General features: G+C 41.6%; 3 protein-coding genes across 3 annotated transcripts in view; 2 read left to right on the plus strand and 1 right to left on the minus strand.

Moving 5' to 3' along the window:
- srcin1b (SRC kinase signaling inhibitor 1b) overlaps window positions 1–4,949 on the plus strand; it is an 88,814-nt gene extending 83,865 nt beyond the window's left edge. Inside the window, exon 19 of the mRNA XM_028430985.1 lies at window positions 4,084–4,949. Coding sequence (XP_028286786.1) covers window positions 4,084–4,089 — 6 coding nt within the window. The 3' untranslated portion in view covers window positions 4,090–4,949. The remainder of the gene's footprint in view (window positions 1–4,083) is intronic.
- Window positions 4,950–7,600: 2,651 nt separating this feature from the next.
- LOC114452281 (uncharacterized) lies at window positions 7,601–9,433 on the plus strand. Its single transcript, XM_028431518.1, has 2 exons — window positions 7,601–7,721; window positions 7,910–9,433. The coding sequence occupies exon 2, from the start codon at window positions 7,970–7,972 to the stop codon at window positions 8,942–8,944; it is 975 nt and encodes a 324-aa protein (XP_028287319.1). The 5' UTR covers window positions 7,601–7,721; window positions 7,910–7,969; the 3' UTR covers window positions 8,945–9,433.
- Window positions 9,434–10,132: 699 nt separating this feature from the next.
- Window positions 10,133–26,542, minus strand: fmnl1b (formin-like 1b). Its single transcript, XM_028431911.1, has 26 exons — window positions 25,786–26,542; window positions 20,793–20,876; window positions 20,191–20,274; window positions 19,777–19,850; window positions 19,606–19,689; window positions 19,340–19,483; window positions 18,417–18,504; window positions 18,217–18,293; window positions 18,026–18,119; window positions 16,797–16,871; window positions 16,263–16,373; window positions 16,030–16,179; window positions 15,845–15,946; window positions 15,532–15,766; window positions 15,219–15,446; window positions 15,023–15,147; window positions 14,747–14,949; window positions 14,437–14,671; window positions 14,231–14,299; window positions 14,069–14,149; window positions 13,843–13,972; window positions 13,532–13,695; window positions 13,355–13,456; window positions 13,187–13,279; window positions 12,995–13,109; window positions 10,133–10,657 (listed from the first exon to the last, which is right to left on the minus strand). The coding sequence occupies exons 1-26, from the start codon at window positions 25,936–25,938 to the stop codon at window positions 10,557–10,559; spliced, it is 3,201 nt and encodes a 1,066-aa protein (XP_028287712.1). The 5' UTR covers window positions 25,939–26,542; the 3' UTR covers window positions 10,133–10,556.
- Window positions 26,543–26,764: the final 222 nt, after the last annotated feature.

A 26,764-nucleotide genomic window follows, 5' to 3' on the forward strand; every position in this document is an offset into this window, starting at 1 on the left:
TGCTCCACAAAATCTGCAGTAATGCCACGGAAACATTTCATATTTCAAGGTCACATTGAGCCATGTTTTCTCTCATCTCTACGCTGCCCTTTCTGTTTCCCAGACCAGCGCAGATATTTTAGCATTTAGCTAGCTTAAACTCAGCTTAAACTGAGGCTAAAACTTATTATGCAAGAAGGCAAGAAAGAAGCACAAAGAGCTGCCCCCAGAGATCAATGTAAAGAGGTTTAAACGAGAGCTATAACTTGAGGATGAAAACAAAATGCACAGAATTATTTACCGCTGTTCTCCCATTTGAATCCCTACTTTTGATTTCCAATTAGCAATGATTTGCTTTTTAGAAAAATGAATGAAAAGTCATGTCTGCCAGTTAAAAGGTCAAGTGCTTCAACCTGATGAAAATCAGACAACAAAGGTCAGAGTAAAAAATTCTAAAATTTAACTCCTGAATGTAATTTACCTTCTGAGAGTGGAGTGCACAAGCTAGGTGGAAGAAAAGTAGGTCTTACTCTGGTCTGAACCATGTCCGGAATTAATACCGAGTTCACCAAGCCAGTGTCATGGTTCTACCGATGCTTGTGTTGTACATTAGCAGAGACTGTTGCCGGGCAACACACTTATATCCTAAGCACTAACTTATGTCATCAGATATGGAGTGAATGGAAAAGGCAAATCAAAAAACCTCCAAATGTCCAATCACACGCAACTCTTTCTCCTCTTTTGTTATTTATTCATTGTTTTTCTTTCAACTTTTTCTTCAACACCGAAATGCTCACAAAAGGCTCAACTACTAGTATTCTTTTAGCTTCCTGTCACTTTTTGTCTGTCTAGCTGGACATGTATTTTTTCCCAGGCCTGCTCTAAGAAGAGCTAGTTTTGTCATTGTTCACACAAGATCGCATGACAATCTGCCAGCATTTTGTGATGCTGGTGAGAACTGATCTAACTGGTTTAATGCTTATGCGACAGGAATCAAACCTGAATAGCCAATTATTCCTGGCTCTGACTCATGACATCAGATATAAACTGTCCAATCAGAGCTGAGTATCTCCAGCTCACTGTTCATTACTTCCCTTGGGTGACTTTGTGTGCAGGTTGAATCCAGCAGTCAGGCACACAGTGCCATTTAGATGTGAAGCTCGGTCTTATCTGCTTCTGCAGGCGCTCTAACCCACTGAGACCCGCCCTTATTTAGTGACACATCCAGCTCGCCTCTCTCAGGGAGACGGCTCGCATTGTCACCACCAATCATCCTCATTTCCAGACTGCATTCTGATTTATTCATGCAGTTACCCATTCATCAATAAGTTAAATACGAGCCTAGCGTCATTTTTATGGTCCGACTAAAACTCATATTAGCAGTACCAGCCATTAGCATGGGAATAACACGGCTGACCTCCACTTCCTTTACTAAGACGTCTTGAGTTTTACTATTCAGAGCTGGACAACTCTGAACTCATTTTTTTTACCATCATTTCCCTTATTGCTTTTTAATAATTCATGATTTTATACCAAGGCAGCCAGAGAGCAAACGGTCTCACAGACACACTCTTTGAACTTGAACCTGCAAAACTATAAGAATTATTTTGATATCATTTGGCATCAGTAGGCACATTTTGTATTTTTTTCAAAATTCTTCCTGCTGGAGGAATAATCCTTAGAGTTATATAGAATTAATATTACTATGCACTGTATGTACCTATGTAGTTGCCCCATTCTGGCTTTGGACTCTGAAGACATTAATAATAGCTGCTCTACAACTATAGGCTTTGGCTAGCTGTTAGCTAAAGTCGAACAAATTTGATGAGTTTTTTTCAAATTTCCTGTAGTTTTTCTCATTGGTCAATCACTTGCAGTCTGATATTATTCAAGAACAGACTGTTGCTATGGATGCAGTTACTGTGAAGGATCATTATACAGTCATGTTCAAAAGTCACTAACCCCCTTTTTAATTCTACAACAACCTATAATTTGTTTCACTGTGCCATTCTTTATTTAGAAATAATGAAGCCAAAAAGAAGAAAAACATGTGGTCAATACTAAGTCCTCCCTGCTGTGTTTTGGATTATTGTTCTGTTGTATGAGCCAATTTCCATCAAGCTTTAACTGTCAGACAGTTGGACTCACATTTGTCTCTAGAACACTCTGGTATACAGAGGACGTCATGGTCCACTCAATGACTGCAAGGTTTCCAGGTCCTGTGGCTGTAAAACAAGTCCAAACCATCAGTCTTCCACCACCGTGCTTGACAGAGTGTATGAGGTGTTCCTGCTGAAATGCTGTGTTTGGTTTTCAGCAGACATGGTGGTGAGCATTAAGACCAAACAACTCTACTTTGGTCTCATGTGTCCAAAGGACATTGTTCCACAAGTGTTGCTCTTTGTTCAGATGCAGTTTAGTGAACCTCAGTGCTGCTTCCATGTGCTTTTTAGACAGAAGAGTCTTTCTCCTGGTAACCCTTCAAACAAACTGTACTTGTTCAGTCTTCTAATTGTGCACTGAGCATGTACAGTGAGGTCTGTAGACTCTGACATGTAGCTCTTGGAGTTTTTTATATTTCTGTGACCTTGGTCTGCATTTGCTGGGACATTGTTTATGTCTTTCTCTCTTGTCATTGTGTTAACACACACCTAAATGTTCCAGAGCAGCAAACTGCCAAAACGTCTGCTTTTATTGAGGTCTGTACACCTGCTGATGATCCATTTATCCAGGACTGATGATCAGCAGCACCTGCTGCAGCTCACACAATTAAAGGAGGAGGATGGGAGACGTTTTGGCTTCATTTTTGCTAAATAAATAATGGTACAGGGAAAGAAGTTCGTTTGTTAACCTTTTTCACTCTCAATAGAGTGATAATTGTGTTGACTGTTGTCTGTGCTGAGATCAGCGACAGTGTTATTGCTCCTATCGCTTAATGAGGTGTTGTTTTCTGACTTTGATGGAAATGTTGCTGCTCTGCTGCTTTAGTCTTGAGGTGCACCTATCTCTGCTCGCCCTCCCCCCTCTCCCCCCTCTCTGAGGCTCCAAGCAGCACCCTGACACCACAAAGAGTTCTCTTTTTTTTATTATTGTTAAAGCTCAGCTGTTGTCACCCCCCCACCCACCCACACACACACACACACACACACACACACTCTGTTCCCACACAGTCACACACAACTTGAGACGACATGAAGGTGTTTGTAAGCGTGTCTTCATTGAGACAGATTTCTCCACGCGTCGCAGTCAGCTCTACAAAGAATCCATCTCCTCTGGAGACCTGCTGGAGACCTTCTGTAAAAATACTATTGCATTCATCATATTAGTTACAGTGAAGAAACATTAAACTTGCTCGTTCGCTGGATTATAGTGAAGAGTTTTATGAGGAAACATGTCACGCGTCCTCACTCCTTACTCCTCCTCCTTTTCTCTCATTTCCTCCTCTCCTCCCTCGTCTCCTACCTTTCCTTGTCCTGCTTTTACTTATCTCCTCCCCTCATTTTCCTTTCTTATCCTTCTCTCACTTTTCTCTTTTCATTTCCTGTCCTCCAGTTCCTGTCCTCCAGTTTTCCTCACCTCCTTCTTCCTCTCCCCACTTCCTCGCCCCTTTTCATTTACTTCCTCTTTTTCTCACCTCCTCTTCCTTCTCCTTTTCCTGCTCTTCATATCCAAGGCTGTCCCCTCCTCTCCTCCGTCTTCCCTCTTCCTCACTTTTGTGCTCCTCACACTGCGTCACACAGGAGAAGGCGAAGAGCTGAATCAGGGCAGATTTTTCTGTCGTTGTGACAGCAGACACTCCGTGATCGCTTCCGCAGCACGGCGACAGACACACGCTCTCATCTACCAACGGGGGGACTGTCACGCTGATGCACCAAAGGCTGATGTCCCCGCCGGCCAATCACATCGAAGCATAGAATAAGAGTGTAGGGGGGAGGAGGGGAAGGGGGAGGGTAGAGTCAGGCTTATACATAATAGATGAAAGATTTAACAAAGACTTGAAACACATTTGTCTGTTTGTAAATTTTGATTTGTGTCTTTTTTTTCTTTTCTCTTTCTCCGCTTCTCGTTTCCGTTCCAATTTTTTTTGTTCCTTGCTCTCTGCAGCGCTGAGCTTCTGTCACAGCAGAAACTGCTGCTCATTGATCCGGCCAATCATCATCCTCACATCCTCATCATCACCACCACTACCATCATCATCATCACCATCTGCGTTTCCCTTCGCTGCTTTTTTCCTCTCCTCCTCCTCCTTGCTTTGCCTCTGTTTTTTTTTCATTCTCTGTCTGCTTCTCAGGTCTCTCAGGTCTCAGCTTGGACTATGAGGAGTGAGTACTCGCTTCGTTTTGGACTCTTTACTCTAAATCTATAAGTCACTAAATTAGGAAACAATGCAGACGTCTGTAGATCATAAAACAGATTTCACTTCTAACATGTTTGTTGGCAAATTCATCATCCACCAGAACTAACAGGCAAAAACACATCACTAAAGGTCCCAGCTCCACTCTAATGTAACAACGCTGTAAAAAAGTGATGCAAAGAAAAGTAATATTTTGTTCCACAGGGATTTTTGTGTTAGTGCCATCAGCCACAGCATTAAAACTGTTTACATCACTGCCACTGCAAAGGATTGTGGGTACTTTGAGTATACACATAAGAATGCTTGTAAATTCTTAGTAAAGATTTAAAACAGTCCCTGTACCTTAAAGTATTTTGCGCAGTAGTCGCACTGCTTACTTTTTTCACTTTGTTGTAAGTGACCTTATTGGCAAAATGGAACCAAACCCTGTTTTTTAATGCCAGTATTATTTAATGCCTAACCCTAACAGTGAGTGAAAACAAACAAAACATTCAGGGGTGTTTAAAGTAACTGTGTCAAGGACAGATTGTTCCATAATCGAGCAATGTGTCACTAATGTTTTGTTTTTGGGCTAGAAACTAGTAGCATGTAGCTTAAAATGCTAATTAAACACCATCAAAATAACATGCAGATAGCTTAAAAATGCACAGCTACTGCGCACAGAATGCCACTTTATATATATATATATATATATATATATATATATATATACACACGAATAATGATTCTCACACTCTGCAGACACAATAATACTTTGTGAGTATGGGGTTATTATGGATACTGAAGGAGGTTCATGGGTGGACAAACCTGGATTAGGTGGTTGTAATGTTGTGGCTGATGTTGTTGTTAATATTCTGTTGGACACAGTGTAGAAATGCAATGAAAAGAAGTGCTTTTGTTTTTTGTCGGATTTCTACACATGACTATAATAAAATCTGTGAGTACCGTGTAAAACTGTAACACAACCAGCTCACATTTTTTTGTATGTGTGTGCGTTTAATCCTCAAAGTGAAAGGAAGCTTTGAATGTGTGGAGTCATGTAGGATTCAAAGACCAAATGCAAGGTTAACATATGAAACAAATGTACGGCGACACGACAGACACATCTGCACGCTGTGCGACACTGCGCTCGAGGGAGATCCCGCTCTCTGTGTGTGTGTATTTATTCCACCGGCAGACATGAAATAACACAGTGTATAGTTATAGGAATATATCAAAGTAGCATCAAAAATAACATTCAAAGCTAGCACGGAAATAATAATGTAACCTGAACCACTTTCACAGATATATTGTATGTATATTAAATAATCATTTAGTTTTTTTGCTTTAAAGAGATCGCTTTATTAACATGTAAAAAAGAAAAAAATGTCATCTATGTTTTATAATAATCAAGCTTTTTTTGTATTTTTATACTTGAAGATTCATAAACATTCTGTAAATTATTATTTTTCTGTGTTAAAGATTCATTTTATTTTTTCTGCTAACCATGAACTAAACCATGATCATTGTTGTTGGAGACCAGACGGACTGAACAGGAAGTCGTGCCGCTGAAAACAACAAAAAAAAGAACGAAAAAGCACATTAAGCCTCACTGGTCATTTTGTAGCTGTTTTCCTCTATTATAACCAACGGTGTGCGTACACACACACACAACACGAACTGTTTATCGATTGTTTATTGATGAATGTGTGATTGTTCAAATCATTTGTGGATGTTCAAATTATGTATATATATATAAAAAATCCAAATAATATATAACAGAATTGATTTTATGTGAAATTTTTTATAGAAGGGGAAAAAAATGGCATGCATACTGTAAACATTCCTGGAAATCTGCACGCTGGCTCAACAGAGGTCTCATTTTCTTGTCAATAATTCTGTGTATACCTGTGAGTGTATGATAGAAACTGTACAGTAACATAGATTTTTGTATTATGTTGAGAATGGGTAGGTGACACCCCCCCTTTTAATGTCGGAATAAATAAAAATCTAAAAAATACAGCTCTAATAATAAGTACAGAGAAAGAACTAACTGCTGTTCCTCCAGTCTGAGAGTGATGCTTGCTGTGTGGGTAAGTGTTGTTTGTGACTCGTAATCGAAGAATGATAAACTTACTACAAAGTCAGTATAACTAAAGACCAACTTAAACAGTGCAAAAAAAAAAAAAATACAGCGCAACTTTGTGTATGGAAGTTAAAAAAAAGTTGACGCTTCATGTGAGAAAAATTCAAAGGTTGCTGCTTTTTGTACGTTCCTGTTGTGTTTTTGTGACAATAAAGGTGACCCTCTTATACATCATGGTTGCTATTGTTTTGTTTTATTTGCTATTGCTTTGTATATCGCCCCCTGGTGGCTGGTAGTAGCTCATAAAATAAATCCAACCCCTTTTCATGTTGTTTGTGAGATCAATACCCAATGTTATGGAATGACTGCAGTTCTTTAAATGTCCACTTGAGGGTGGCTCCAAAATTGAGTCAGTCCCTCCATGTTGAAATGTACTACTTTTCGAAATGAACATGTTTAGGAAGACATATTTGATATTCTGCACTCTCTTAGAAATGAGTCATACTTCCTCTTCCCCCTTTAGCTTCTCATGTGAGTATGTGTCATTTGTCTCCCTCTTCTTCTCCTCTACCCGGCTGGCTGTCAGCAGGAAGGTTCTCCTTATGAGCCGGGTCCTGTTCAAGGTTTCTTCCTGTTAAAAGGGAGTTTTTCCTGACACTGTGGGTCTCTGTGAAGCACTTTGAGACAATTCTGATTATAAAATGTGCTGTATAAATAAAATTGAATTGAACTGAATCTCACATGTTATGGCCTGGATCTTGAGTCTTAGCAAATGAGAGGGGCAGGTGTAGGAATGTTGTCACATCACAGCACAAAACACCCCTCAAGTGGTCACTCTTACCACTTCCTGCTTGGGTACACTTCTGTCAGCCACTCACTGAATGACAGCGACTGCAGCTCATTCCTATCTCAAACTTTGATGTTGTGTGTGTCTGCAACTTCTAGTGTTGTTGATGCTTAACCTTGACAAGCAGTTAAGGTGTGTGGTAATGAAAGGGTGTTGTGTGGTGCATAAAACAAAACAGAAGAGCTGGGGGAATCTTGGCCACATCCCCAGGAGAGGTTTTGTGTGGTTTGAGTCAGCAGTAGCTGTCACAGTATGACTTACAATGTTATTGTGTCACTGTGCAGCTTGATCAGCTGCATAGTTGCGGTTTGACGTTCCAATTATCGTTTGCCTTGTGGCATCTTGGATGGGGGCCAGTTTTTTTTCTCTCTGACATACCTCCTACATTCATTTCCTGTAACCATACTTCCTTACTGTACTCGCTTCAGCATGGACACATCTGTTCAAGGGAAACAGCTCTGAAGCCGCAGCAGACTGTAAGTATGAGCTTTCCAGGCTTCACACAGGTTTTAATGAAACATGTCGGAGCTGATCGAATAAGTTGTAACTTTAGAACGTGAACAGAGAGCTACATATGTTCAAGTTCCTGCAGCTAAACAATATGTGTTTTGATTTAAAATACTTTACATATCTATTGTGTAACAGTGTTTTTGTGTCTTTGCAGGCAGGAAAAATAAAGTTGAGTCTCTCTCAACACTGCAAATCAGTTTGTATCACAGATAAAATGGCAACCTCATCTGAATTCACAGGTTCTGTCAACCTAAACGGCAGACTCACCAGCGGTCTGATGATGTTTCTGCGGCTCTACGATCAACAGAAAGACGTGTTTTGGCAGGCGTCGGGGCATTTTACACAGGCAGCGTATCGCGTGTCTAAAAAGCACAAGCCAGTTGAGGACGACGTGACTAAAGGCCTGTTCTGTATGTTTGGAGGAACTGTGGGTGCCGTTTGCGGGGTAGTCACTGGAGGAATATGGGGGGCATTAGGTGCAGTTGGTACAGCAACCAGCATCAGGTTGTTTGAGAGTGTTAATGCAGCCAGTGTGACTGTTGGATTCTTCGGCAGTGTGCTTGGTGGAGCAGTTGGTGGAGTGTTTTCTGGAGCTATCGGCAGTGCGATCAATGTTGTGGCTCACGTGTCAGGGCATCCGGTTCATGGTGTGATAACTAGCGCAGCCTGGTTCACTGTTGGCTTTGTAACTGGGGGTGCTATTGGTAGTACCTTCGGGGGGTTGGTTGGTGCAGCAGGTGGTGCTCTCGGTGGAGGACTTGGTGCGGTGCATGCAACCACCCTCTCAATCTATCTTGTGGAAAGCATGATTAGTTGTCCTGAAACCAACGAAAAGGAGAAGCTGATGGAAAAAAAGAACCAGATTCAGAAAACTGGAGAAGATTTCAGCAAAAGTATCAGACCGCTGGTGGAACAGCTGAAAACCGTCCAAACCATTTTGGATGGTGACAAAATGGCTGCCAGTCACGCTGTGAAAAGCGCAGCTGGACAAACTGAGAAGACCCTGACTGCTGTGATCTTGTTGGAGAAGAGTCTGAGTGATGTCCAGGGGGCTGCAGATCCGCCACAGTTCTGCTGCAGTGTTGGGGAAGCAGCGAGACAGTGTGAGAAAATCCCAGAGGAGCTGAAGAAGATGAGGGCAGCAGTGCAGAAGGTTTTGGATTCACTGAATCTTAGACAGCAGCAGTGAAACAAGGACAAGTAGTCTGACTGCTCATAACCCCTTTAACAAAATCTGTGATAATCTGTTAATCAGTATCTGATAATTCAGTCTATCTCTGTGTGTTCACAGGACTTAAGATTAAGAAACCTTTATTAGTCCCACAATGGGGAAATTGCATACAATGGGGAAATTGCATTATCATTATGGTAGCCGGAAAAAAAGAAGAAAAGAAACTGTGGAAGGGAGCCGATTTCCTTGTAAAAATCATGTGATTTAAGATGATATCCATATTCTAATGCCTAACCTCAACCATGAATTAAAGCAACACTTAACAGCAGGTGAAAAGGTGGAGTCATGAGTGAAAGTCCACCGCCTGTCTCCTAACATGGACTTTTACAGCTGGGTTGCATGATTGGAATGATGTTGAGCAATACAATAATAGGTTCTGGCTGGTGTACTATCAACCAAATTTGTGTTTGTTTTTTTTTGTGAGCATGTGTGGAACTAACCCTAGGATTAGAGGCACATACACCAACATGTGTTTGTGTAATCACTGGCTCTACCACAGCAGACACTGTAGCTTTAAACAGTAAAAGTAAAGCAAAAAGTCTTATTGTTATCATATAAATCTGTTGTTTGTGTTACATTCAATAATATCTGTTTTTCTTCGCCACACCCGTGTCCTCATCTGTTCACATTCTCTACATTAGATGTAGCTGGGGAAAATAAGTGCAGTGCAAACTGATGAGACCTCAGGCCGGCAGGAATAGTTGGGATAAACCACAGTAATCGGCTGCCAGAGAGCCAATCCCAGGAAGAGAGGTCAGGAAGCTGTCTGTCTTTTCTTTATCTATTAAAGATCTGCCGAGGGCAAGGGTCACAAGCAGACTGTTATGTTCCCGCTGCAGTTTACAAACTGCTGGAAAGAAGAAAACAATCTTTGTTTGGATTTTTAGATGCTATATTTTCCAGGTATCTAAACTTTCCAATGGTGTTTAAATGCATCATGTGGTTCCCTTTGGAAAAGTACCTTAAAATTGTGATATTTTATCACAATTATACACCAAGCTAAAGACAATATAAAATACTTTATTTGTTGAAATGCAGAAGCAACATAAATGTTCATCTTTTTTTTAGTATTAAAAATAATTTAAATATATTACAAATCTTCAGTGGAATTTTTAGAGGCTTACCACAGAGACAGACAGACAGGCAGATGGGTGGTGGTGATTAATATTGCATTTAAATTCAAACCAATTAAAAAATCAGTAGCGTTTTTAAGAAAACTATCAAAATGATTTATGAGTGTCTGTCAGAGATTTTCTTTTTAAAGAGGAGCATCTTGTTAACCTCACAGCTGAATGGCTCATTCTTCCATGTAATTGTCTTGTTTAGCTCATATGACATCCAGTGTCATCAGCTCAGCTAATAATTCACCCTCTCTATTCCAATCACAGAACACTTCCACAATCACAGTGGAGTTCTAATAAGTTGTGTGTGTCAAATATATTTTTCACCTTATAGTGTTTCATGCATTTTTCACCTCATTCCTCAGTATGCACGGAGCATCAGAGTGTTGCTGTGGTGACTTAAATAAGTGATGCGTTCTTGTGCTTGTGGCGGCTGCAGTGTTTTTTTTTCACAGGGAGATGTCTGAGGAGACGTGCAGCTGTTGCCCCGGTTTCCACTTGGCGCTGCGGCGGCCGCCGTCTGCCCGTCTGTACGGCTGATTCCTCAGATCTGAGGTGAAGAGGACACACACACACAATATGAGCCAATAAGCCAAAACAAGCACATAATACAGTATAGTGTTTTTAGTGTTAACATTAGTGCCTAGCAGTGGTGGAAAGTAACTAAGTATTTGTACTTCGTTACTGTACTTAAGTAAATTTTTATGTATTGATACTTTAGTTAAGTAAAAATAATAGTGCATACTTTATACTTTTACTCCATTACATTTTGCAGCTGTTACCTGTACTTTCTACTCCACTACATTTCTACAATGTTTGTAGTTGTTACATTTGATGAACACAGTGCTGGACTGATGTGAGGTCAGACTCTGCATGGAGGTGGTGTCATGCTGCCAGCTGTGTTTCTATAATAAGCCTCAGTCATGATCTCGGTGCTCTGGCTCAGTTAGCTAACTAGTTAGCTACTGTCTGCTAACACAAATCCATCCATTAATGTCTGATTAACATGAATCATAACATTAATCTACAGCAGGAATACTTACACAGTAAATGAATGCCTGTTTTTTTTATTAGCAGCCTCTTTGTTCACTTGATGCCCACAGCCTGCCTCATGACACACAGACCTGTCTATAGCTGCTTCTGGGTACATTTCAAAGATGTCTGTACTGAAAATGTAAATTAATTACACATTGTCAATTTTGATTATAAATTATTTATTTGATTATTTTAACCTGTTCAGATATCCTTTGCAATGGAAATCAAAAATATATATTCGGTGCATGAGTGCTTTTACTTTTAAGTGCATTTAAAAGTAAGTACTTTAGACTTTTACTAAGTAGGATTGTTGATGTAGCACTTCTACTTTTACTTAAGTATATATTTTGCTGGGTAATTGTACTTTTACCTAAACACCAAGCTTCAGTACTTCCTCCACCACTGGTGCCGAGAAGTAAAGAAGATAATGGGTCAGAGACCCCAGGTATTCCTTGTGTTTATGTATTATGGCTCATTTACAGGTTTTGTTTGCATATTACCAGTAATATTAGGACTCTTTGTACCTTAGCCTGCATGTAAATGTTAATTTGGGCGTTTTAAATTGGACGTCTAAGGTTGTTGTGTTTTTTGGGTCCATCCTCAAGTGTTTTCTGGTAAAGGTTGCAGTTCAGGCATCTTGTGGTTTTGTGTCTTTATAGTCATTTTTTCAATGATACACAGCTGAATTTGAACTTAGCTTTTACTTGAGAGATGCTGTCTGACCTCCACATACATATTATAGAAATGTTTGCACTCACTTTTATGTCTATGAGGATCCACACTTTATCCTGACTATTGAAATGAGGACATTTATGTGCTATGTTTGTTGTCCCTCCAGCTGAATACATGCTGTTGGATCTTGTCCAGTTGAGAAACCATCCCCAGTGTTTTGTCACATAGCTCGAAATAACATAGTCTCTTTTCATTCTCTTTAAAAGCAGCAGATGGCTTCAGATGAGTCAGTAAAGAGCCAACATGTCGGGAGAAAACTTAAGAAGAAATCCAGTAAAGAGCTTCAGCTTTACTTCAAGGGCAGACTATCCGAGTTAAGAGTTACATCTGAGGAGGCACTGAAACCTCTGCTAATGTCTCAACAGTAAAATAAATACTTTCATGTTGCTGGTTGTAATGGCTTGCTGCCACCACGCGTTGTTATACGTGTGTGTGTTTTAAGATTATGAGTGACCTCCACAGTGTTTGTCCAGCATCTCTCCCTGCTCAGAAAATACACCAGCAGCACAGAGAAAGAGAAGCAGCAGCTGTATCCGGGGATTTTTTTAGACTTCACCTCGTCACTGAAGACGGAGTCGCAGAAGAGACGAGAGGAGCGTTTGGCAGAGCGAGCCGTGAAGGGCAGAGACTTAAGAGCTGAAGACGGCAGAGAAACAACAGGGACAGGAAGAGAAAAGAGAAACAAAGACACGTGACAGTGAGATAAGCATTAAAAGAAGAAACAAGTGAAGGTTTGTTGAAGTGAGGGGAAAAGGAGCTTTAGTAAGTGCAGCTTAGTAAAGGATTAAAAGTAGACAGGGTGGAAGATGTACTTGAATTATCATGAATTGATAGATAGCAATTTCATTTCTGTCCCTGTCCCTGTAACTGCCGGGAGTTAGCTTAGCATAAAAGCTAGAGGCAGGGCAAACCACTAGGTTGACTCTACCCAAAGTGATTGTGTCATTTTCATATGTCTGTTTCCATACAACCCCCTGGAGAAAGCCAGGCTAGCTGTTACCTTCTGTCTTTATGCTTAGCTAAAACTGTTTCTGACTCCCTAGTACTTTTCAACAAATGTCAAGTTTTTTCTGGACTCTCTACAGTATGTAAAATATAAGAGCTTCAGGTTGTTGCGTACCTGTGATGATGTCCTCGATGGCCCCATCCTTCCCCTCCCTGACCAGAGGAGACACCTGCCTCTTCTTCAGCTCAGCTATCAGATCCATCTGAGGCAGTTTAGACATCGTGGGAACCTGAAACAACAAAATGTACAATGATGATTCAAAACATGGTGAAAGAAAGACATGTTATTAGCGAGTGCTTAAGGTACCTTGTTCCCCATGCCTTCGGGTTTGGGAGGAGTCGACGGAGCTTCACAGTTCAGGATGTGATGATTCTTCTGCTCATTGTCCTGCTCAGCTTGCTGCCAGAGAAGAAAGCTGTGACTATTGTCGAACATAAGCTCTGCTTAATATACAGTAACACTGTGCGTCCTGACCTTGAATGCTTTGATAAACCGGACAAAAACAGGGAAGAACATGGAGGGCGGCGTGGTTTTAGGGTTCTCTCCAAAGTACTCCACAGCTGACTCATACACATCCTGCAGGACAGATCAAATTGTGAACATTTTAATTACACAACAGCTGTTCACATGGGTTGTGTATAGCTGCGTGACCTGTGCAGTCTTTCCATCAGCTTTCAGAGAGTCGAGCAGTTGGGTGTTGCTGCTGATGAACTTCTGCAGCACGCGGTTGTTGTTCTCCACAGAGAACTCCCTCCTCGTCACCTCCATGCCTCGCTCCAGAGAGCGCACGTCCTGCACAATGCTGTCCAGAGAGACTAGCAGAGACAAGATCACAAAAGGTGTAAGGTAAGGAAAAGGAAAAGGTAAAGGAAATTACAATTTAAGCTTCTCATCACATTACTGACATAGACATAGAGGACGTTTTGAACCTGACTGTATGTTAAACTTGACTGAGTGCTTACTCATCGCTGCTTTGTCCAGGAAGTGTAGCTCTGTGTAGAAGGACTGCAGCTGTGGGTATTTGTCCCGGATGATGTTGACTATGAAGTGCAGCAGTGTCTGTTTGCGGTCTGTAGATTTGGTGTCCAACAGCTTTATGAGAGAAAAAAAAAACAAAGAAAAGTGTAAAAATTGTCTGTAGATAGAAGCTGCAGTGTTTTAAAGAAAATACAGGAACTATGAACTCACCAGATCTAAACTCTGCAGACGGAAGCCGTATGCTGACCCTCGCTTGCTGCTGTTCATGTAGTTTCCAAATGCCAAGATGATCTGTGATCATTGATAATTAACACAGTTATTGTCACAAAACAATTGTCAGCATATAATAATTTCTTAAAACAAAGTAATTACCTCAAGGATTTTCTTCAACTTGCTGGAAGATTTGATGGACATTGATGCTGCAATGATGGCATTCAGTTGCTGAAAGACATGATTGAGATCAGTATACTCAGGTCATGCTGCCAGATGTTTATGTAGAGTTAGATGTTAAAGGAACAGCGCTACACTTCAAACATAATGCCATCTAGGCCCTGAGGTGAAAGATTGTTAAAGCTCACAGGCTGTATCAGCTGGACGCTCTCGGGGAAATTGCCCATGAAGGTGAGAGTGCTGATTCGCTGCGAGAGCCGTGGGATCTTGCTGAAGCGCACCATAAAGCGGTCCTCCTCGCTAAGCTCATCCAGGGGCCTGCCCTCACACTCATAGTTGTGGATGAGCTTCATTTCATACTCTGTGGGGATGAAACGCTCCAGGAGTTCTAGGAAGTCCAGGCTCATGGCTCCTTGGTTGTACCTGTGGGGGTGACAGTGAAGTGAACGTCGCTTTCACGTCATCCAGCTGACTTACACTCGAGGTTCAGGCTCGTACGTCTCAATGGCACAGCAGATGTCAGATGCAGCCATTCCTTCCTTGCGCAGGGTGATAGCCAGGTTTTTGGCCCTGTTGGACTCCATTAAAGAAACCTTACTGGGAGTCTTGTGAGCCATTTTCATCTTAAGGGTGCCAAGGTTGACAGGGGTGGACTGAGCTTTGGTCTTAAACTGCTCTTCAAAGGCCCCCATGTTTAGCTCCTGATTACAAAGACAAATATGAAAATAGAGACCAGCTCCAGGCAGATAGTGTGTTCAGATGAAGTGCTCAAACCTCTAAGATTTGCTCATCGTCCAGCTCGCTGAAGATGGTTCCTGTCACCTGGTTAGATTTGAGCGCCTGCCAGTTAAGCAGGGGCATGCGGTATTTGGTCTGAATGGGCTTCTTAGTTTTACAACCTGTCAAAAAGGAGGAAAAATGATTTGAAGTAACACGTCAAAATAAAAGTCCAATTTTTTCCTGCTCTCACCTGATCTCCCCACAGTCACATCCCCTGGTGGCTGGATCGTACCACCTCCGGGTGGCAGCAGCAGGGGAGGAGGAGGAGCCACTGGAGGTGGTGGTGGAGGAGGTGGAGCTGAAGCTGCAGGAAGTGGAGGAGGAGGAGGAGGCGGTGGAGGAGCAGCTTGAACTGTCACTGACTCTGAATGAGTCTGAGCAGCCTCAGAGACATTACCCGTGTCTACTACATCATGAGCTAGTAGAGATAAATCAATACTGTTATTATTCTACAGTTGTATCGTATGCGTCTGTACAATAGACATAAACAAAACACAGCTGACCTTTCTCCATCGTATGTTGCACCACCTGCAGATCCAGCTGTCCAGAGGAGAAGCGCTCTATTCTGATGAGCCCCCGCTCCACCAGCGCCTGAACCTTGACCTCCAGCTCCTTTAAAGCCTGAGTGGAGCGGTCCTTGTCTCTCTCTCGCTCCTTCTCTCTCTCGTATTCAAGCTCTCTCTCTCGTTCTCGCTGCTGCAGCAGAGTCACCTGAGAGCAAGACTCGCGCAGTGTCTCCTATAGGACGCACATATTGTACTGTAACAGCTGCACTGATATGTTCACAGATGTGTAGAAATGGAACAATGATCATACTTTTAAGAGCTCCACTTCCTTGGTGGTCTGAATGAGCTTCTTCTCCAGCTCAGAGACTTTCTCCATGGCCTCCCTCTCACTTTCCTGAAGTCTGGAACTCAGCTGTGACACCAGAGATGGTTTTACATATCTGATTTCCAAATAGCAACTGTAACAGTAACATGGTTTAAAGTCTGTCCCTGCACCTGTGTGTTATGTTCCTGCAGTTCCTCCATGTGTTCCAGCAGAGCGTTCTTGGTCTCAGCATCTTCCAGCAGAGCTCCAACGTCAAACACATTATCCAGGTAAGCCTGAATCTGCACCAGCAGTCTGTCGCTTTCTGTAAACTTCAGCTTCTACAAAGGAAAAAAGAAACATAAAAATGACGTTATTTACATTTAAAGGTTGTATTATAAGAGGGTTTAAAGGTTAAACCTGCCTCTAGGTATTCATCCAGCCCATGTCGTGTGAACTCGTACTGCAGGTGGACTCTGAAGTTCATGTTTTCTACTGAGTGGACCACAATGTTGATGAACTGCATGCAGGCCACCTGGTGGACATACAGAGTAAATACAAGCAGCACATCACACAGTAATGGATAATGCAGGATGCCAAGATGGTAAAGATGCATAAGGTTCAATCAGTCAAAACGCACAGCAGATCAGACATCTAGATGTATTTATTACTTAGGAAAGTAATGCTAAAAATAGTTAAAAGTGAATTTTAGATTCCAGCTCTGCAACAATATATAATATATATATGTATACATATAATTGCATATGCCCTGTCTATTTTTTTAAAGAAAAGGCTTTGTGTTTTTTTCCCCCCACAGGAAGTGGATTATAAAAGAAGTTATTAAACCGGAGCTGTAACTCAGACAGAAGGTTTTCTGGGATGACTTGCTATGCCTCTGCTTAGCTTCTGTATTCAACACACACTGTTGTAATCATATCACATTGAGTCAGAGCTTTACCATGAAGTCGATGTTGCTTTCTTCATTGCGAAAATACTCCATCAGCTTCTCGAATCTGCTTTTCTCGCCACACACCTGAAAGCCAGAATATATTGCTTTGTTACATGAAGTGCACATAAGGGGGCAGTGTTTTGCTTCCCGCACACTGATCAAGCAGCAGCTCTATAGTCTGTATTTTGATGTAATGAAACAGCACAAAGGGGACATGAGGATCATTTGGTTACAGCTTCAGGGACAAACACAAATAATGTCTGCAATAACACTAGCGCAGGAAAACTGTTTGTGCTAACACCTCAACAGATCCTCCTTCCTGTAGAGGCTTCACATGCCCCGTTTTTGCCCATTCATGTCAACTAAATAATGCAGCAGGCCAACTTGACAGACCGTACAACCCAAAATAAAGACCGTGCTCTGGTGCTGAGGGATATTTGAACCCATTCCTGGCCGTGCGCCTGCCTTACGGGCACTCTCTCCATCTTCCAGCCCCCACAAACACACACACACATACACACATATATACTGGTGCTGCTGTGGCACCAAAACAAAGCAGCAGTGATACTTGAGTCAGCACTGTGGTAACTGATGCCACACTAATCAGCCAGGCTGCTCTGATGCTGCCAGTGGATTTGATATGGACAAACAGACAGGGGTTTAATTTATCACTTCATTGTTTGATTTAAACCATCAACAAAGTCATTTTAATACCAACAGGAAGTGCAGGGATTATTCTCGTTGCAGGGCAGCTTTCTGAGCTCCTGCATGTTTCCTAATAATAAACCCTTCCAGCAGTAGTTCAGGTTTACACTGCCGTCTGCCTGCCTGCATTGTTGTAGCCACAGGAGGCAACAGTTGCTGCTTTCTCAGGCGAAGATGAGAGAAGGCCAAGGAGAGGTCAGAGGCGACTCAACAGGTGTTTTCACATATTTACGCCTCTTCAGTCAGTACGGTCTAGTGGTGGAACAGCTGGATGCAGCAGCTGATAAGGGGAGCAGCTCAGTCTGGGGTTCCCCTTAACCTGCTCAGAGGACACACTGATGTATGTGGACATCTACTGTATGGTATGCTAACTTGAATGTGAGCCAAGTTACACATGAAGTAGGTAAGGAAGTAAGAAAAGGTCTTTATCTGCACCATGTATTAACTAGTTGATGTCTTTCTGTCTACAGTTTATAAGCCTCAGACAGATCCAAAGGTTTTTAAATGGGTGTCAACGTCGCGACTCATCTGACCTCTTTGAAGTTATCGAAGGCAGAGAGGATAATGTCGTGGCCTCCTCTCACCAAACACACGGCTGCCAGCAGCTCCAGCACCAGAGCTTTGGTCCTGAAAAGCAGATATAATTAAGAACATGTACTTCATGGAAAAAGATTTTAAGGTGAGGTAATTTCTGATATATCAGATGTTATTACATGATGTTTACCTAGGATTTCTGTTGTTGAGGCTTAGTGTGATTTCATTGACACAGCAGGGATGCTTCATCACCTGGTTGAACCCCGACTAAGCAAACACAAACACATCATCCATTTGTTCTGCTACTGCTACTTGTGGAAATGTAAAAAAAAAAAACAAACAAAAAAACATTTTAGACATAGAAAATAAATAGTGGGGTGTCTTCTGTACCTGGTAGTTCATGATGGCACGTAAACACATGATGCAGAGATGAACGTCATCTTTCTGGCAGACGACACGTGAGCTCCTCAAAGCTTTCCTGTTGATTGTGAAGGTGACAAACATTGTTTCCACAAGTTAAATAGTTCTGAGGACTTTTTTTTACCAACCTTTAAGGCTTCTATGGTTCATGTTCTTGGATCATATAATGTACACATAAACAACAGCTATATATAATGATTTTCCAGGTGCGAGACAGACTGCTTCACTCAGACATTACACAAATTCAAACTTGAAAGATCCTTAAAACAAATAGCACACAGATACATGCAGTAGAGACAAGACAAGTATAACAAGAATGCTGTCACATCTAATGAAAAAGATTAGATCAAATGTAACTTGCTGTAGAGCATATACTCCCAGCTCATTTTAATACATTGCACATCTACTTGCATCATTTAAAAAAAACATTCCTAGTTTGAAAGGAAGAAGATGCTAGCAACAGGTTTTCTTGCACATTCCCACTTCTGCAGATGGTAAACAGACATAAGCTGCTTTTCAAGTCATTAACCGTGGCCAATTACTGAGTGTTAAATGAGAGGTTTGTAAAACCAGGTGGAAGCAGGCTGCTGCAGAGAGAGTTAACATACATCATTTTTATTTGGCTCATTCTGTGCAAATAAGAATGAACTAAAGATTTGATTAAGTAAAGATCTCAGGACCAAAATGAGATGTGAATGTGAAATGAGTGCTGCCTGGTGGAGGTGATTTATAGCTCAGGCCTGCACTACACACTCAGATGTGCTGATCGATTGTAGATGAGCTACAACATCAGCAGCCGGTCAAATTGTTTAACCTATCTGATGATTCTTGTTGCTGCAGCAAAGATGTGTTCATTATAACATACACACGGATCAGTCCAGTGTTGATGGTACCTGACTGTGAAGGCCTTGGTGGCCTTCAAGGCACTGTGAGTAGGTGAGTTGCTGGCACTTCTGCTCAGATCTTCCACTGACTTGTCCATGTTTTTACCTTTGTCTGCAGGCAGTGAGCCATTGTCCACAGCGTCCATGTCATACCTGTGAGAGGCAGAACCTGCTGTCACACAAAGGCTAAACTTTTCATGACCTTATAAAGTTAGATTGTTAAGACAGACTGGCTGAATGAAGGAGATAAGAAACATAGTTCAGCTCATACATACGTGACTGCGCTGTTAGCAACGGATAGATAATCTACAAGAACGTCTAAACCCCGGTTCTCCTGATTTAAGAACTCCTGGGCCCAGCTGCAGGAGGATTGATTTATTTTAAATGTTTAATTTATGTGATATTAGAAGCATTTTGTCTAGATGGGCATCAGCAGTAAGACTCACCCAATGTGATTGGTTCTCAGGGAAATCTCCAGCTCTCTCAGGATTGGTGTGGATTCCTGCACTCGTCTTTTGAACTGACAAAACCACATGAAAGGTGGACAGGAATGCAGGATTATTCACAACATTTAATAGATGCTGTGTTTAACAGACTTCCTGTATGGTAATGTAATGGCATTAAATGTTTACCATTGTACCACTGCCAGCTTTGTTTAAGCTGTGGCTCCAAATTGCACAAGAAATAATTATTAACAGCAACCACAGCTTGACCACAGATTCCAGGCTTAGTCCCATGAAAATATTTGTGTTAATCTGAGAAACAGTTTACAGTAACATGACTGGTGTTATTGATGAAGTTTTTAACAAGCTGACACAAAAGAATAGAATTTTTTCCAATAACAGTTTTTGTCATTGTACCTTTCGGCTGACTCCTCCATGATCCAGATTACTTTTCAGCTTGTCCAGATAAGCAGATGGTGGATTCTTAACTTGAAAGCGCTCCTGAAGAAGCAGAGAAACACACATAGACCTCTAATTACATTTGATTGCAGCGATTGGTGGAGAGCTTAACCAGGGTCTCACACAGGCAGCTTGATTACACAGTGTCTCTTATGCAGATGGATGAAATGATTGGACTGCAGTTACATACACACACACACACACGCAGTTGTGCATGCAGTTCAGCTGCGGTGGCTCTGCTGTTTAATCCTGTTAGAAATGTGTCAAACACAAACAGGTGTCTTCTGTCACTTTCCCATCAGGAACGCAGGTTGTTATTGACCGTCCTGTTGTTGCCATGGCGATGTACAATATTAATGAGCTTCCTCGTGTGTGTGTACATGTGTGTGTAGTGGTTTCTTATGTTTGGTATTCAGGCCACTTACAAGAAATACAGACACAAAATTGCTTCCATTACACTGCAAACAAAGATGTTTGATGTTCTGTACACTGCTTAAAATGTGCAAACATTTTAATACATGCAGATGTTTAGTATGGAATTTGTGTTCATTTAAATGCACCTGGTCGCAGATTAAGTCCCACTTCTTTTCGTTGTCATATTGGCAGAGGATTTTCACCTTGTCAGGAGGCAGATTCATTGTGTTCTGGAAGCAGAAACAAAAAAATAACATACCTGCACCTAACACCACAATCTAGCAGTTTAGACAGTAAAACTGACAACAACCTATGTAAGTGGAAGAAGTCAGTGAGAAGTGTGTAGAAGTATATAATGACATAATCAAAGGACATTTCTGAGGACCTCATACAAACAGTTGTTGCTGCTCATCAGGCTGGAAAAGGTTACACAAGCATCTCTAAAGAGTTTGGACTCCACAAATCCACAGACAGACAGACAGATGGAGGAAATTCAAGTCCACTGTTACCTCCACAGGAGTGATCTACCACCAAAGATCACTCCAAAAACCAGTCATGTAACAGGCTGCAAGGTTACAAAGGAACACAGGGTAACCTGTAAGCAGCTAAAGACCTCTCTCTCATTGGCTGATGTTAATGTTGATGAATCCACCATCAGGAGAACACTGAACAACCATGGTGTGCATGTCAGAGCTGCAAGGAGAAAGTCACCGCTCTCCAAGATAATGTGGACAAACCAGAGGGCTGCTGGGAAAATATTTAGTGGACAGACAAGACCAGAATAGAATGATTAGACTTAAATGGGAAGCTTAATGTTGGAAGAAAGAATGACACTGCATTCCAGTATATGAACCATCTGTTAAACATGGTGGTGGTAGTATCATGGTTTGGTCTGTTTTACTGCATGTGAACTAGGATGAGCTACAAGCATTGATGGAACAATGGATTCTGAATGATAGCAGTGAATTAAACAAGGAAATGTCAGACATCTGTCTGTGAGCTCAAGAAAGTGCAGCAAGACAACAACAAACACACAAGTCCTTTAACAGAAGAATGTTTAAAGAAGAACAAAGTTCATGTTCTGAAATGATCAAGTCAAAGTTCTGACTCTATTCCAACTTAAATGTTGTTGAAGCTCTCATGAACTGTTGAACAGTTCATGTGAAAGACAATCAGCATGTTTTGGGTCATACATAGAAATATAGAACTTTTCTTCAAACTTTGGAGCATCACTGTAAAAAAGAATACTTTACAGACACAGTCAACATTCTGTAAGCTGTAGCTGTAGCATTCTTACACAAAAGCCCAGAGCTGCCTCAATAATTCATATCTCTACTGTAAGTCCTGTCATATATCCTGGAACAAGGTGTGAGTCAGAGGTCTTTGTTGCCTATGTGTGGAAGCTTATGTTGTCACAAAACAATAACAAGAGGGTTGCTAAAGTTACAGCAGTGTCACATGTCAAATTACTCAAATGAAAAAGGATATTATAATCAGAATTTTTTTCTGCACTCCAGTTGAACTCCAGGTCAGACAAAAACACACCACAAAGATTCTGATAAGTACAAATCAATATTCTCCTCCGTCTCTGCCCTTTTTCACACCCATCACTGCTCTGCTGGTGTCCCACATAACAAATACATCAGCTGCACATTGGTGAAACTGGGCTATTTGACAGAAGACTCACACTCAAGGCCGACACACAGCTACAGTATCAACTTAGCCTAAATGTTCCTGATCAGTTTTCCTTCTTCTTCTTCTTTTTCTCCCCCGTCAGAAGCTGAGTAACAGTGGAGTCACAGACATTTACTGTAGAAGAAAGTCCAACAGGCCTCCGATGAACCACACATTTTTCTTTTTTATTATTATTTAATAAAAAAGCTGTCCTAATACAAAAACATGTGGAGAACCGCAGTGGTGCATGTCATTCTGAATAACAGGGGCAGTGGATCAATGGTGGATGTGAATCTAATAAATCAAGCTGCTGGGTCAATAGGTGTGGTTATATTTGTCCGGCTGCAAACTGAAAGTGAAAAACAACACTTTGCAAGCAGCTCTTTAAAATAAACAAAAACAACAGACCTGCACAAGCTGCACTATGACAATACAGTAAATATAAACATTTATTTTATTCTGTCGTTTTATCTTTACAGTTGATCTTTTGTTTTTTAATTCATATTGTTAGGTGATCTGATCTGCGGGGAGTTGTGTTTGTCAAAGTAATGTTAAACACAACCTTCAAAGTTTCATTTTCATTTTGCTGTGTGTCCTTCGTGGACAATTGTACACACACACACACACACACGCTAAGACGTTAAGTGTGAAAGCATTTGGTTGAGCCACACACACACAAATTGGCTCTCTCCATGGCAACCTGCACGACTGCCTCAGTGTTTTGCAAGCTTATGAAGCCCTCTAATGCTAATTGTGCGTTTAAAAAGTAAAATAAATAATCATTAAATGACCTTTAACCTGCCATGTACAGAAATGATGGTGCACAAAAGAGTGGGTGTGAGCAGCAGGAAGAGGAAGACTGTGAGCAAAATGGTGCATGGTGACACTGTCCTGAATCCTTGAACGTGCTGACTGTCCCCAAAGGATAGATCAATCGAGTTAATGGAATAATTACGAGGCTGTTGCTCTCTCTGCTACACTGTTTCTTCACTGTTCTGGCTTGTACTCGCAGCCGTCTTTGGCAGTCAGTAAACATGAAACACGGCCGGACAGAGCTACATGCAAATGTTACAAATAGCAACAAACCACAGCACAGAATCTGCACAGACCAGGAAACACAGTAGAACATTACAGACCTAACCTGAGACATAGCACAACAATACACTGTTTGCTATACAACACACTGCATGCTAACGCCTGATGGGAACACTTGTAATTTTAGCACACATTTAATAGGATCCGTCTTCAAGTGCAGACCTAATAGACCAAACCCCCCCCCCCCCCCCCCCCCACCCTTTATCCTCTCTGTTTTTCTGTACCTTCCTGTACACACAGAGCCACAGATGTACATTTACAATTCCACCCACTGCTGCGTTCACTGTTCGGAAATATGCAAATGTTTATGTAAAACACCGAAGGGTGAAGTGCTCAACTTAAAATTTGTTCTAAAACCTTCTGTACTGTACAGAAGTCTGTTGCTTTCATCTCAATATTTCACTGAAGCAAAATCAGACTAAAAATACTAGATACACACTGGCATACACAAATACATGCAAATGCACGAAGGCTATTATCAACCATCTCTACACACACTTTCTCTTCTTTTCGTGTCTCTGCAGAAAGAGTTTCTCATCACACACACAGGCAGCAACTGGTTTTTATACAGGCAGAGTGTGTTCTCCATTTTGCAAAGGAGATTCTTTTTTTTTGCACACTCAGCAGATGTGTGTGGGAGGCACAATCCATACTCAGTGGGATACAATGGTGATGATGCAAAAACACAAAGAGTTGACATAAACTGCAGCTAAACTACTGCAGAATGACATCCTGCACACTCATACAAACACATGCCATTGCAGCTACACACACAGAGACACACACACAGAAAAGCCTGCAGCAGTTGGCACATTCATTCATTGCAGTGGTTGTCCCAGGACCCCCACCACTAGATCTTTCACACAGATCCTTCCACTGCAATGCTGATTTACCTGAATTATTTATTTATACAAAAAAAGTTTCATACTGTAGCTCTGAACAAAATCTTAATAATCAGATTCTGCGGATTGAATCATCCATTTTGGTTTTGAGAAAATGAAGCATTAGACCCTCGGCGAAGGTAATTACAACTCTGGTTCTGCTGCTGTTTTCTGCTCACACACATCGATGAACTGTCTCTCCGGAAGGAAACAACTTTAATCAAGGTGTTAACTGATTGCCTTTCACCTTCAGGAGCTGGTTTCTGACTGACTGGGGCCAATGTTCACATTTGGGGCATCAGATTGCAGATTGCCGTGAACCTCACAGAAGCAGTGGTAACACTTGGAATGAAACGGAGTAACGCAGGTAATCACACAGCAAGTCGTCAGGCCACATACTTAACATAGCTGCACTGTCAGGACTATGATCTGCCTCTTCTTTGTTTGCTTCACTATGTAGGCACAAGTTCAGCCTGTCATTGCTCATGTTGTCGTAAACAAGAGACAACTATCAGCTTGGTGACTGAGTTATGGTCTATGAATGCTCGTTGTCAACCTGATAATTTTGTCTTTACGGTTACCAATGAGTCATGGGGGAATAACAACCACTAAAGGAGATACATTTACTTTTTTTTCATTTCCTGCATGCCCTTCGCCCCAAAGACAAAGCCCACTCCCTAAAGGTCTCAAATTATACCAACTAGGTAAAAAGACGGACGGACAATGGAACTTCCTTCCATCTGCAACAAACATCAACCCCATTTTCTTAGGTGATCTAAGGTGATCAATCCTGTACAACTGGGATATTTTACATGGACTCTATTATCACAGGCAGTTTTATTCAGGAGCAGAATGGAAGTAGAGTAATACAGCTCACAGATAGGTGGCTATAATGGATGGAAAGCAAACACACAAGTAAAATCCAACAGATTTAAGTACTTATTATTAGTCTAGACACATTAAGAACCTGGAAAGTGAATCAGGAGACAAGGAGTTTAGCTTCATTATTTTTGCATTTAGTTAGGAGGTGTTTAATCTAAAGTGTTTCAGGTTCACACTAAACAGGAAAAACATTTTTTATAATTCTTTGGTGCTCTCTAACTGAATGTGTCATGTCATAGGTGTCCACATACTTTTGGCAGTATAGTGTATGAGGGCTAACTAATGTAAGGGTGATTTTTCATATACAAAACATTTTAAGGTGATCATAAGGAGTAGATAAAAAGTAAAGTGTAGTAGCAGCTTTTTAAGTTGTAAACACATCTGACCTCCTCATATTATAATTCCTGCACAAGCAGTAAGCCTAATTCTGCAGTAAGCCTTAGCTCTTACATATCTTTCCACAGTGGCATTGTGTATCTGGCACAAGCTTGTCCTGAGGACGTGCACATTTCCAACATATTCCACATTCTTTTGTTTCTGTGTATTGTTTGCTCTCCACTATGTGAAAGTTGACATGGTGCACAAAGTCGTGCACATCCTGACTCACCAGCACAGCGCTGAAACGCTCCTCCAGTTCTTCTTCAGGTGGCATTGGGAGTTTGGCCCCTGCGGTTTGTTTCTGGGGGCCTTTGGAGCCCGGGGATGCTGCCTTGCTCTCCTTCGCCTGGGAAACCTCTATGCTTCCTGCTGCGTTTCCCATGACTGTAAGCTCGATAGATCCAAAAAACACACATATACACAAAACCTACTAGGCTAACAAATGTGCCGCAACTCTCTCTAGTTATTCAAAGTTCGGTGTGGCCAGTGAACCTCCATCATTTTTACACTGTGTCGATTCATGCTGAAGAAGCTTTCATCACTTGTCAGTGATCTGACAAGAGGCTGAAATTCACCCGAGCCTCTGAATGAGAGTCAGACCTCAGACAGATCCTGGTGCATTATGAAACCTTAGAAGGAGGGAAGGGGATATCCTGAGAGTGACAGACAGAGTGACAGCTGAACAGTGAAAGAAAAAAGGGGCGGAGGAAGAGTTCTGGAGACAGTGGCTGCTGTCCAAGAAAAGGCTACAACAAGAACTAAACAAAATCAACAAAAAAAGACAACAATAACAAAACGGTGTCTCTTCTGTGATGAGGAAACTCAGGAGGGAAACTAGCATAGCTGCTGCAGTGCTCTCAGGTGAGCTGGAGGTGATCCATGGATGTCCTCCATCAGCTGCTGGATGCTGAAGGTCTGTGGTCCATGTAGAGAGGAAAGAGAGGAGAGAAAAAAGGCAGAGATCCAGCAGGCAGGGACTCTGTTTATCCGACACAGGGACAGAGACAGACTGAAGCCAGCAGTGGCACTGGTTCCAACAGCAGAGCAGGGGAGAGCTCCCTGGGTCCTAATGCCTCCATGTACAAGCTGCTATCATTTGCATCTGAACCTTCTTATCCATGTGACATTCAGAGAGGAAAAAAGCAAACATTATAAAGGTTATAAACAAAAGTAATCCACATTCATCAGTATACACAGACTGGCACACA

Source organism: Parambassis ranga, chromosome 19, assembly GCF_900634625.1.
Source record: "Parambassis ranga chromosome 19, fParRan2.1, whole genome shotgun sequence".
In the NCBI taxonomy this organism is placed as follows: Eukaryota; Metazoa; Chordata; class Actinopteri; family Ambassidae; genus Parambassis; species Parambassis ranga.

What these genes read in the sequence shown, in the direction of transcription:
- LOC114452281 (XM_028431518.1), top strand. Translation starts at nt 7,970, where the DNA reads ATGGCAACCTCATCTGAATTCACAGGTTCTGTCAACCTAAACGGCAGA.
- fmnl1b (XM_028431911.1), bottom strand. Translation starts at nt 25,938, where the DNA reads ATGGGAAACGCAGCAGGAAGCATAGAGGTTTCCCAGGCGAAGGAGAGC. An exon ending in GTTGCTAACAGCGCAGTCAC is followed by an intron (nt 19,484 to 19,605) that starts GTATGTATGAGC and finishes TGCCTCTCACAG; the next exon opens with GTATGACATGGACGCTGTGG. An exon ending in GTGCCATCATGAACTACCAG is followed by an intron (nt 18,294 to 18,416) that starts GTACAGAAGACA and finishes GTGTTTGCTTAG; the next exon opens with TCGGGGTTCAACCAGGTGAT.